The sequence below is a fragment of the Durio zibethinus genome, chromosome 6, assembly GCF_047325235.1.
Source record: "Durio zibethinus cultivar Kanyao isolate XHJ-2024 chromosome 6, ASM4732523v1, whole genome shotgun sequence".
NCBI lineage: Eukaryota > Viridiplantae > Streptophyta > Magnoliopsida > Malvales > Malvaceae > Durio > Durio zibethinus.
The window spans coordinates 28,852,620-28,865,384 of record NC_143167.1 but is presented as its reverse complement, the minus strand read 5'-3'; the positions used below and the strand labels follow the sequence as shown (position 1 = coordinate 28,865,384).

General features: G+C 33.1%; 1 protein-coding gene across 1 annotated transcript; it reads left to right on the top strand.

Annotated features, from left to right (window-relative positions):
* The first annotated feature begins 967 nt into the window (after nt 1-967).
* Nucleotides 968-3,582, top strand: LOC111286314 (zinc finger CCCH domain-containing protein 39-like). Its single transcript, XM_022876223.2, has 3 exons — nt 968-1,364; nt 1,566-2,482; nt 3,016-3,582. The coding sequence occupies exons 2-3, from the start codon at nt 1,714-1,716 to the stop codon at nt 3,273-3,275; spliced, it is 1,029 nt and encodes a 342-aa protein (XP_022731958.2). The 5' UTR covers nt 968-1,364; nt 1,566-1,713; the 3' UTR covers nt 3,276-3,582.
* Nucleotides 3,583-12,765: the final 9,183 nt, after the last annotated feature.

Genomic DNA, 12,765 nt, shown 5'->3' with positions numbered 1-12,765 from the left:
TAAATAAAAATGTTCACTTGGATGGACAGCTAATTTGGCACTCTGTCATCTAAAAAGGAAAACATGCTTAGACATGGATGGACAGCTTACAGATTTATCATATATGAAAGAACGCAATTCCAGGTTGCATTCTGGAAATCCGGCAGATCCAGAGGCTGTGTATTGTTACTGATTTTCGTGCTACTATTATTTCTTTTCTTTTATACTTTTCAGTGATCTTTCTGTTTCTGGTTTTCCTGTCTGTAAAATTGTAGCAGCTTTCCTGCTTTCTTTGCATGTTGTAATAAATTTCAATTATAGAACAAAAAAAAAAAGGGAAACCTAAAATATATAGTTTACTTTCCACTTGAAATGGTTGGTCATTATAGAAAAAGATGAAAACTGTACTAATTTATTCTCATTCAAAGATTAAATGCTCTTTGAATTTGTTCATTTTACCAACATTTATATATTAGGCATTTTTTTTTCTACAAAACAACGTCATAAATATTATTGGATTGAAAAAAATTAGTTAAAAATGTTATAAGATTTGAATGAGATAAAAAAAATCAATATTTTCATTAAAAATATAGTATTGAACCTTTTTTTTTATATAAAATAGTAATGAAATTCTCAATTAAAATTAAAATACGAATAACATTATTTTTGTCTATAATTTATATAATATAAAACCACAAATGGAAAAAAAATCTTTTGAACTAATAAAAAATGGACATCATTGTATATTATATTGGGTCTAACAATACTTAGTAGATTACGTATAAAAAAAATCTTCAAAATTATAACATTTCATCCTTAAAAAGTAAATGAATTTATTTAATAAGTAAATTAATTGTTTTATTTTCAGAGATTTAATTTTAATTAACCTTAAAAAAATAAATTTAATAGATAAATAAAAGACAATTAAAGTTTATACTAAATTTCCCCATGCTTGATCAAGATAATTCGAGATAGCGTGTGAACACTCAAAACTCAGGACAGGCAACTAGCGTTTTTGGAGGGTTAGTCTTTTTGGTTTGAAACTCCCTGTTCTGTTAGGATTAGGGTTTACAACTTTTTGGTTAGGATTTTGTCTAAGGCGGCTAGGGTTTTTATTGACCTTTCTATATAATTTTATGTTGCCTTCCTTCTTTTCCTTTGTCATCAAGTCTCCCTCTAGATCTATAGAACTTACCAAAGTTCTTTCAACTTTCCCACTTCCTTTCTTCAATTCCCACACTTCAGCTTTAAAAATGATCAAATTTTCTCTTTAAACTCGTTTTTTGGATCCAAATTATCGTCTGGTATTTTTATTCTTTGCTGAGCATTGAACATTCATCATCTCCATTCTCAAGTTATTCAATTTGGATTTTCTATTGTTACTGGTAAGTTTTCCTGGTTTAATTTTGTTTTCCAGAGACCGATTTCAGTTTTTTTATTGCTACTTTTTTACAATCTGATTACTATATTCATTGAATTCAATCTGGTTTTATTATTTTTGTTAGAAAATGTTTGGCTTTTTATGCAATTTTTAGTTGCTTTGATTGTTATCTAATTGAGAGTTTTTGGTTCTGCTTCTTACCTAGGTTTAATCAGATAGCATTGATCCAATACACTTTGGCAGTTGAAAACTCGTTTAGATTAATTGAAAGTTAAAGTTTTGGGATAGAGTTGGATTCGATTTTAAACCTTGACTTGTTATAACTTAGTTATCCTGAATCTTTCTCTTCCTTTATGAGACCGCTGCCATCAAATTGTGCTGGCAGTGATGCCATTGGTATTTGGCCTGAATTTTCCATGAATGATGGTCAATTTGACCCGCATTCAGAGTTTGAACAACAACAACAACAACAACCTCCCTTCAAAAGACCTAGACATTCCGAGGACAGCCAATCAAATGTTGTGCAATGCACGCCTACAAATTCCAGGGCGCCTATGCCCTTAAATCCTCCAGTAAATAGGGGAACGAGTAATATTTTCTTTAAAACTCGTATGTGTGCGAAATTTAGATTGGGCACTTGTAGGAATGGTGAAGGTTGCAACTTTGCTCATGGCATTGAGGATCTGCGTCAGCCTCCTCCTAATTGGCAAGAACTTATTGGTGGACGGGAGGAAGAACGCCCATCAGGGAATTGGGATGATGATCAGAAGATAATCCATCGGATGAAGCTATGTAAGAAGTTTTATAATGGAGAGCAATGTCCATATGGGGATAGATGTAATTTTCTTCATGAAGATCCATCAAAGTTCAGGGATGATATGGGGAGGTTAAGGGAGAGCTCAGCTATAGGCATAGGCACAACAGCTCTACCTGCAGGGCATGTAACTGCATCTGATCAATCAGAAGGTAATAGGCCAGTAAACAGCACTGGTTCTGATGCTTCTCGAGGAAATATGAAGCCTGTGTATCCTGTGTATTGGAAAACAAAATTATGTACAAAATGGGAGACAACGGGTCAATGCCCCTTTGGTGACAAATGTCATTTTGCTCATGGGCAAGCAGGTATATATCATGTTACGGTTTTTCTTATGGCTTGATTTATCTTGTCATTTATGTCGTGCAATCATAAGAATTCATAAAGATATGTTGAACTTATACTTTTGCCTTAAATACTAACCAGGTGATTTCTATTTATTCTATGACTTAAGGAATGAACTTACTATTTGCTATTCCTTTTAGAATTTTTTTATCAAATTATCTTCGTAGGCATTGGCTTTCCTATCCAAAATGTAATACTGTTGTGGAAGAGATTTGATATCCAAAATGTAATACTGTTGACAGGATGCTTTAGGTGTGAGTATGAAACAGACCATTATATTTCTTTGTTTCATTGTGCTCCATATTTCACTTTCCTGTATAGTTTTGATGCATATACACGAGATAAGCAGAATGATGCTTTTATGCATATTTGCCTTGGCCTGAATTGATGCATGATTAGTCATGATAACTTCTGCCTATATGAAAAATGAGGAACATATGTAAGTAATATATTGGTGGCAAATCTTTATCTAATGTTGCCTGTTTTTTGTAATCAGAGTTGCACGGGATAGGTGGACGTGTTGATGGGGACTTTGGGAATACAGGTTTTGGTTTGACAAGAATTGGTTCCATTTCAACAAAAATTCCTGCTAATGATCCATCTGCTGTGACAGCAAGTGTCCCTTTAAATGAAGAAGCCCAGGCTAAGAAATGTTTGTTCAAATGGAAAGGACCGAGGAAAATCAATAGGATTTATGGGGATTGGATTGATGATATGCCATTGTTACATAATTTTCCCAGTCAGGTGGAGAGCTGAGTTCAAATTCAATTTTAAATATCGGAGCTGAAGATTAAAGATTATTCTTTTGAGTTCTGTTCTGGCCTCCATTGAGTCATTTAAAGAGCATGCAACATTTAGTTAGAAAATCATTTTCCTTTTCAAATTATTGTGTCTCAGCTATCAGCTCTGGTTGTTTTGCCTGGTCAAATAGGGTTTCCCAAATTGTTTCTCTTCCTTTGTTATCGGGGTTGAAAAATCCAATAATTGTCTTCAGATAATGTGAGTATCAAAATTAAAGCAAGAGTTTGACTGAGATGTATCCAATCAATATCATTTTTATCCATTATATTCTTTTTGTTAACGAAATATTCACCATCTTGTTTCTTCAAAATATTAGTAAAAAGTATCACAGTAAATGACAAAAAGTAAAATTATTGATCTAAAAATGAATAATTAAGATATTAATTGTTCAAAACATCATATTATTTACACACTATTATGGGTATTTGATGGTCAAAATGCTATAATGATTTTTTTTTTCTCTTAGAAGTTTTCAGCAGACAATTAAAGATATTTTTGTTATTTGTGTCAATTTGACATGTCAAGTCGGTTTGAAATGTTCAGTGTCACATTAGCTTAACATTATCTTTATTATCCTCTGATGGTCACCTGTAACTTATCTATACATATAAAGGTCCAAGCATCATTAAAGCAAATTCATTCAACTCCCTTTCTATCCTTCATAATTTCTTTTCGATCTCACTCTTTTTCACTTATGTTTCGGAGTGCAAACGCAAGGAACACACCTTGCATTTGCCTCAACCATCCTTTTCATCTCTTTTGTCTTTCCAAAAACGCTTCGAGGTTGGAGCTCAACACAAACATTTGATGCATTAGGTAAGGAACATTTTCTCTCATTGGCCAAACATAAAGCAATATCTCTAAGTAAGAAAACCTTAGAGGAAAGAGAAACAATCGTCTCGGTTGGAATAGAAACCCATCATAGCTAACATTTTGTCTTATCAGCCCGACCATAGGCGGGCTCGACCATGGAACAATTCATGTCCTGATCGAATAGATACAAGCTTTTAAGCAGATGTTACAAACTATAACCCTACTGTAAGTTTCGAAAGTGCCTAACTTAATCATCCCTGAATGAGGAGTCATTATTAAACAATCGAGCTACAAAGAAGTGGAAGCCTCTTCGATCTTTAGAAAAGATGAGCTCACAACCTCAGCCCACAACCCCAGCCCACCATTACCCTAGCCACAATTCAACATAGGCTATGACTTAAAAATCCAAACAAAAGAACCTTGAACCCTAACCAAATAGAGATTTAGAAGCTCGGATGCAAGCCATGAAAAAAGAACTAAAAAGAAAAATAGTAGCAATTGAAGATGAGCTCAAGTTTTTAGAGTCATCTCCTTTCACGAAAGAAATCAACAAAGCTATACCTCTCAAAGGGTTCAAAATGCTAACCTTGGAAACCTGCGATGGTACTTCTGACCCTTTCGATTATTTAAAATTTTATAGAACTAACATGATGATACAAGAGGTAAACGAGGCTCTAATGTGCAAAGGCCTAGCGACTACATTGAAGGGCATAGCTCGATCCTAGTACAGCAACCTGGAACCTAGGTCAATCACGACATTCAATGAGCTCAGCCACTCTTTTCTGTCCAAGTTTAAAAGTAGTTGAAAAGCTAAAAAAATAACTCTAATTTTAATGTCAATCCACTAAGGATGAAATGAAACTTTAAAGAGCTATGTTACATATTTTAACGTGAAAGTTTTACATGTTAAAGTCCTAAAATAGATGGCGGTCATTACCACTCTAACAAGTAGACTCCATAACAAAGAGTACCACTTAAATTTAACTTTGTTGCTAGAACTACCTAAAACTCTGGCTAGCGTCCTATTGATAGTAAAAAAAATACATAAATACTGAAGCTATAATGAAAACTAACCAAGGTGAGAGAGGCTCATCCTCATTTTTGGTGGTCGAGGTGAGAGAGGCTCATCCCCATTTTTGGTGGTCGAGGTGAGAGAGGCTCATCCCTTTACTTTAGTCGTAATAAAGTAAGAATTTCTACAATCTTATCCCAAAAGGGAGATGACATAAGGCTAAAAACCCTAGTGAAAAAAGAAGCTACATTGCATCGAATACCTTTCAAGAGAAAGGATTCTAATAAAATTGAAAGAAAAGCTCGACTTCAAATGGCCAAAGCCACTAAGACAAAACATGAGGAAAAATTCGACCAAAATATGTGCCTTTCACAAAGATATAGGCCATAACATTGAAGATTATGTCGACTTAACAAACGAGATTGAAGCTCTAATAAAAAGAGGTTAGCTGAAGAATTTATGGGATAAAGAAGACAAGACCAACCTAGAACAAACTATAGGTAAGACAAAAGAGGGCCCATCAGAGATAGAGAGGGAAGATCAGAACATGAAAGAAGGAAAACCTAAGGAGACAAGCTGATTCAAGAAAAATTGATAATAATAAGCCAGTTGCTAATATGATTAACATGATCATTGGGGATAACTTCACCTCGACCAAGAGGAAGTTTAACCCAAGTATGGTTATGACGGTAGGTATCTCGACAAAAATTAAAAAAAAAAAACTAAAAAGATGAGTTGATCTCAGCTCGAAAAATCTTGACAGAATCCAATACCCACATGATGATGCTATAGTAATCACATCCTTAGTGTACAACTATATAATTAAAAAAATCCTATTTGATAATGGGATTTTAACCAATGTTATGTATTATGGTTATGAGAAGAAAATGGGAATTAGTGAAGATCAATTAAAATTGACCATCACAACACTTGTGGGATTTGGAAACGAGCAGGTACCAATAAAAGAAACCATCAAGCTTTTGATTTTCTTAAGGATTGAACCGAAGACTATCACCTCAATTATAGAATTCATGGTTGTAGACATCCTATCAGCTTATAACATGATATTGGATTAGCTTAGCCAGTATGTTATGTGACTTATAGGCTTAGTTTCCCATTTGAAAATGAAACTTCCAACATTTAGTGAGGTTAGAAAAGTTCGAAGAGATTAGTTTACAGCATAATAATGTTATATTAAAATAATAAAAGGCAAGAATGGGAAGTAGATGGATAATTTGGCAAAAAGTAAGTCAAAATCAAAGAAAAACAACCATAAAAAATAAACAAGAAACAGAAAGTCAACAGTGAAAGCATAGAACGTAAGATCGACTTGACAGAAGCGTGTTCTTAAGTCGCTCTAAGCTGTTAAGCTCTAACAAAAAAAGTTTTATTTTATTTTTTTAATTTTTTGAGGTAACTCCAAAAATGACTGAGCTTTTAAGACGATATGAACAACCATATGTCATTTAGGTCAAACTAATAAGTTAGTCAAAATACAATATGAAATGAAAAATATATACCAAATTTACTACATACATATTTAACAAGGTACACACAATATACTAATTATCACGAGAGGATCTATTTTTGTAAGAAATGGTCTTAACCTAATTGAATAAAAAGAGATAATTGATCAAAGATCAAACTTGAATAAAAATCAAACTAAGCCGATCGAAGACCTCATAACAGTTTTATTCTGGAATAGCATCCCTGGAAAACATATATAGATTAAAGCTAAAATTTAACATAAGGATTAATTAATTCAACTTTTAAAAGATAATGTCAACTTGCTCGCTTGGACCCATCCGATATGCCTGGTATTAATACCAAAGTGATGGTTTATAGGCTGTATACTAATCCTAACATGAAACTAGTTCATTAAAAAAATAATCTTTACTCCAGAAAGATAATAGGCTATCAAGGAGGAGGTCGATAAATTATTATGAGAAAGATTCATCAAGTAGGTTTATTACCCTGAATGGATAACCAATGTGGTTATAGTCAAAAAGCATAATAGAAAATAGAGGATGTGCATTGACTTTATTGACTAAACAAAGCCTGTCTAAATGACAGCTTTGCTTTCCTTCGTATAAATCGATTTGTGGATGACAGTGCCGAACATGGCCTCCTTAGTTTTATGGATGCCTATTCTGGTTACAATTAAATCAAAATGCTAGAAGACAATGATGAAAAAACAACCTTTATTATTGAGAAAGGCCTTTACTGTTATAAGATAATGCTTTTTGGATTAAAGAATGCAAGGGTGACCTACCAAAGACAGGCAAACAAGGTGTTTAAAAATCAAATTGATTACTACATAAAAGTAAATGTGAACAACATGATAATTAAGAGTAAGAGCTTGATCAAACACCTGAAAGACCTCAAAGAGACCTTCAACACCTTGAGAAAGTATGATATGAAACTTAACTTAAATAAATATGCTTTTGAGATAACGTCAGTAAGTTCATCGGTTACATAATCAACAAAAAAAGGATAAAGGCAAACCTAAAAAAGATTTAGGTGATCTTGAACATGAAAGCGCCAACCTTGATAAAAGAAATACAAAAGTTAACTGGTAGATAGCTACCTTAAGTCGATTCATTTTTAAGTAGGTAGAACGATATTTGCCATTTTTCAAAATCCTCAAGAATGTCTCTGACTTTAGGTGGACTCTCTAATGCCAAAAAATTTTAAAATACTCAAAGATTTATTATCTTTTCTACCTGTTGTCCAAGCCAAGGCTTGGTGAGATCTTATACCTATACGTAGCTAGCACAGGCTAGATCGTTAGCTTAATTCTAATCCAAAAAGAATAAGGGAAACAAAGATCGATCTATTTTGTAAACAAGGTACTGACAGGGCCAGAAACTAACCATAGTGACATAGAAAAGCTCGCTTATGTCAGTGTCACCTCAGTCAGAAAACTAAAACTATATTTTCAAGCTCACACAATTCACATATTGACCGACCAGCCACTAGGGTAAGTTTTACAGAAGCTTGAAATATAAAAAAAACTAATTAAATGGGTGGTAGAGCTTAACAAATTTGACTTACTCATATTATCTAGGTCAACCTTAAAGTCATAGGTACTAGTAAATTTTGTTATTGAATTTACCTTGGTACACCCTAAAAGATAATTTGAAGAAAAAAAAATCTCGAATAAAGGTAATTGGAAACTCTATGTTGACAAATCAACCATGAGCCATAGTAGAAAAGTTGGCTTATTCTGATAAGCCCAGAAGGGCTACAGTACCCAATACCCATACGCCTAAAGGTTCAAATTCAAAGTATCCAATAATGAAACGAAATATAAAGCATTGATAGTTAGTTTAAAGTTGACAACCAAGCTAAATGTGCAACATATAACCACGTATAGCAACTCTCAATTGGTGGTCGGTTAAATAAATGAAGAGTTCGAGGCTTAGAAAGATGGGATTCGAAAGTATCTCAGCAAAGCATTAGCCTTGATGGCTGGCTTCAAGAAAATCGAGATGAAAAAGATACCAAAATTAAAGAATTCACTAACAGGCTTCTTGTCTAAATTAGCTTTAGGAATAACAATGAAAAGCCCAAATCAAGTTTTGGTAGAAAATCTAACATATAAAAGTACTAAAGACAAGCTCGTAAGATAGATCACATAAAAAAAACCTGGATGATGCCAATTAAGGCATACTTAACCACGGAAGCACTACTCAAGAAAAAAATTTAACCTAAGGCATTGATAAGAAAGGTTCTTAGGTATACAATGATTAAAGAAAAATTATACAAAAGATTTTTTAGCCTACCTTACTTAAGATATGCTGATGAGAAAGAAACAGACTATGTCATGTGAAAAATTCATGAAAGAATAGATAAAAGTCACCTCAGACCTCGACCATTGGCTTACAAAATGCATAGGCAAGGTTATTATTGGCCCGTCATAAAAAAAATGTAATAAATTGATAAAAAGATACGATAAATGTTAGAGATTCACTCACGTGTAATATCTTTTCTCTGCCAAGCTTACTTTTATCATCAGTCTATGGCCTTTCATACAGTAAGAAATGGATGTTTTTGGATCATTCACCTCGACCATAGTTCAAAAAAGATTTATCTTAATAGCAGTAAATTACTTCATGAAATGGCTTGAAGTCGAGGCTTTGGCTACCACCCCAAAAGCCCAAGTCAAGAAATTTATGAAAAAAAACATAATTTGTAGATTCGATTTACCTTAGTCTATAATAACGAATAATGTCAAATAATTTGAAAACTTGAGGTTTAAGGAATAATGTTCAAACATTCACATTGATCTCAAGTTCACGTTTATTATCCACTCTTAGTCTAACAAACAGGTCAAAACTATAAACAAAATAATATTAAAAGCTCTGAAGAATAGACTTAACATAGCAAAGGGGAAGTAAACCAACAAGTTACTAAGAATGCTATGGGCAGAGGATGATCATGAAAGTACCCATTAGTGAAATCCCATTCCATTTGGCATTTGAAACAAAGGTTGTGGTACCTATTGAGATCTACTTTTTGAGCTTGAGAGTCAAATTAAGGTCAGAAGAGGAAAATGAAAAGGCACTTAAGGCTGACCTCGACCTCATTGAAGAACAAAGAGGTATAACATTAACGCAGATAGTAGCTTATCAGTAAAAAATAGCTAATTATTATAATAAAAGGATCTGATATAAGCATATCAGGAAATGTGACTTGATACTTAAAAAAGTAAAAGCTTTAGGAATAGATAATCAAGGTGGCAAACTAACTTTGTCATAGGAAGGACCATATGTTGTTAAAGAGATCGTCCATGACATGACCTACAAAGTATAGGACCTAAATAGTGATGTCATCTTAAGAACATGAAGCGTAGATAATTTAAAGGTCTAGTATTAGTAGCTTAGTCTAAACCAAGCTCACATTTATATTTTGTACCTAAATGCAGAAAATTAAATTATGTTCAATAAGCTTACGCTTAACTGATATAACAAAATTTGACTTAAAATTTAGATGGATTATCGAGTAAATTTAATCTAAGTGATTATGTAAATCTTCAGTTCAGTTAACCAAACTCAAATTTCTTTGATTAATTATGCTTAAACTTGTGTAAATAAAGAAAAAAGTTTTAACAGAATTGAGCTAAAACTTTTGATTAAATTGAAAAAAAAAATTTTTATTTCATTTCTGTTAAGTACAAAAATTGTTTGTCAAGCAAATCATCTCTACCTTATGTCATTACAAAAAATTGACCTCATATATCAATAAAAATTTACAAAAATAAAAAACAAAAAGTTAAAAAAATCATTCATCAACAACATCAGCTATAACAGTAATGGGAGTAGCATTTTCATCTACAAGAGCAGTAGCTATAACCTCACCTTTTTTGGCCTCTTCTATTTCATGCTTTGGCCTCAAAACTGCCTCTAACTCAACCTTTAAGGCCTCATCATCATCTTTTTCTTTCTCTTTCTCATCTTTCTTGGACTGATTTAGATGAGGCCTCATCTAATATTGTTAATATCAATATCAGAAAGGTCAAAGTTGAGGTGGAGAATTTAAATTGCACTTCATCCTTGGCCAGTTGAAAGGCACTGAGCACATTCTTTTTAGAGAACTCCACATTTATCTAAAGGCACTCATTAGAAGCCTTAAACTCCTTCATGACCTTCTTTTTCAAGTCCTCTTCCTTTTTCTCCTTGGCTTTTAACTCAGACCTTATCTTGGCTATCTCAGCCTGAGCGTCATTGAGCTTGAGTTCAACTTGCTTCCTTATTGAGTCAGTTGAGGCTTTGTCAATCAAGATGGCCTTCAGTTTCACTGTCAGCTTGTCAATTTTTTTTTTTGCTTAGCTTTCTTTTTGTGGGATACGCTGAGGTTAAATCAAACATTACCTAGCATGTCTGAGCTCTTCTTGTGATATTCAACCAAGGTAGCCATGTCTTTTTTTAACCTCAACAGGTGAGCTATCGTAAAGTAGACATGGTAAATGGCTTTATTAGTGTTATCCAAGAGTTGAATGGAAAATTTTTGTTAGACTACACAAAATGACCTCAAACTTAGCAAAATGAAAAATACTGATAAAATTGAGCTGAAGTCAATCAGTGCTTACCAAGAAAAAAGATCGTGACTTTGCTGAATCTTCTTACCATGATTAGATTAGTGATGGAGTCATCAATAGGAGTGTACTCAAAGCTAGTAGAGATCTTTTTCAAGTCGGACCTTAACACATTTGCCTCGAGATTCTTTAGAATAAAAAAGAAGGCCTCTATTTAGAGCTTTTTGACAAGAGGAAAATGTGTTGGTACTGACATTAAAAATAGATCTCAATAAGTCCTAGCTTTTATTTTTTAGGGCTGCGAGAGAGTGGTATAGTGAGGCATTTATGACCTTGTCTTCCCAACAAGACAAGGCCCTAAATTGAATGTTTTTAACTTTATTGAGCCTGGGGATGTGCTAGTATAACCTGAAGTCAAAATCATCATTGCTAGTTATCTCTATAAAACTAAGCAAACAGTTAGATAAAAATTAGGTTAAAAAAATCTTATAAGATTACCTTAAACCTACCTCAATACTTTATCTCGTTTACTACTTATAGGGAAGTTAGCTCGTGGGCATAAATGACGACTTCCCCCTAAGGATATATTCTAAAATTTTATCTAAATCTTATAGATCCAAGATGGAGAGAGCCACTGATGTGTCCACGAAAGCATTGGGCGTATTCCTTATTTTCCAGGCCTTAACTTCAGGAGTAGCCTCGACTTTGGGCTTACCATTTTTTATTCAATTTTTGCTTCTTAAGATAAAAGAAGAGTAGCTTTTAATTTTTTTATTAAGCTCGAGTAATCGATAAGTAATTTCTTATTAGGTTGAGCTATTATGTAGTACTACCTATTATCGTTAGGGTATTTTTTAAGAAAAAAAAACTCTCTAAATAGAAAGAGAAAAAAAAGAACATTTAAATGTTGATAAAAAATTATGAAGGTAATTATGTACTATATAAAGTTAGAAGTGAGCTGAGTGATAATTAAATTATAAAAATTAAAAATTAAAACAACTAAAAGATAAAATGAAAATCTCAGACCGACCACGAAAGAATCTTAATACACATAGAGCTAATATGACTTTAGTCTATTAGTGACCTAATTTGAAAAGTTCAACATTATTATAATATACTCCTTTTTAGGAAAAAAAAAAAGTCATAGCCAAAGCACAAATGTGATGAGCTGAACATGTATTAGGATAATTTTTAATATTTATCTTGCCCTTTAGTTCACTCATCACATCATTGGGAATCATGTCAAGGTCACAAAGAGTATATACAGAGCCTCAGCCAGTTCATCTTACTCCACAAGATTCTTTTCCATGCTGTCACTTTCTCTGATCGAGGTACTCATTTCCTCTTATTCCTTTTCAAAACCTTTTTTGTCAAAATCTTCACCGTCATAAGACTCTAACTTTTGAGTAAGAGCAAGATTTTGAGGTGAAACCATGGCTGAGAGTAACTCAATTTCGAAGGAAGAAGGATGAGGTAGAGACCCCTTAAGAGAGGAAGAGATTTTAACAAGAATTGACTAAAGGAGAATAAAAATGACAACAGGAGTATTGATAGGGGATAGTATAAGAAAAAGAAAATTGATG

What these genes read in the sequence shown, in the direction of transcription:
- LOC111286314 (XM_022876223.2), top strand. Translation starts at nt 1,714, where the DNA reads ATGAGACCGCTGCCATCAAATTGTGCTGGCAGTGATGCCATTGGTATT. An exon ending in TTTTGCTCATGGGCAAGCAG is followed by an intron (nt 2,483 to 3,015) that starts GTATATATCATG and finishes TTTTGTAATCAG; the next exon opens with AGTTGCACGGGATAGGTGGA.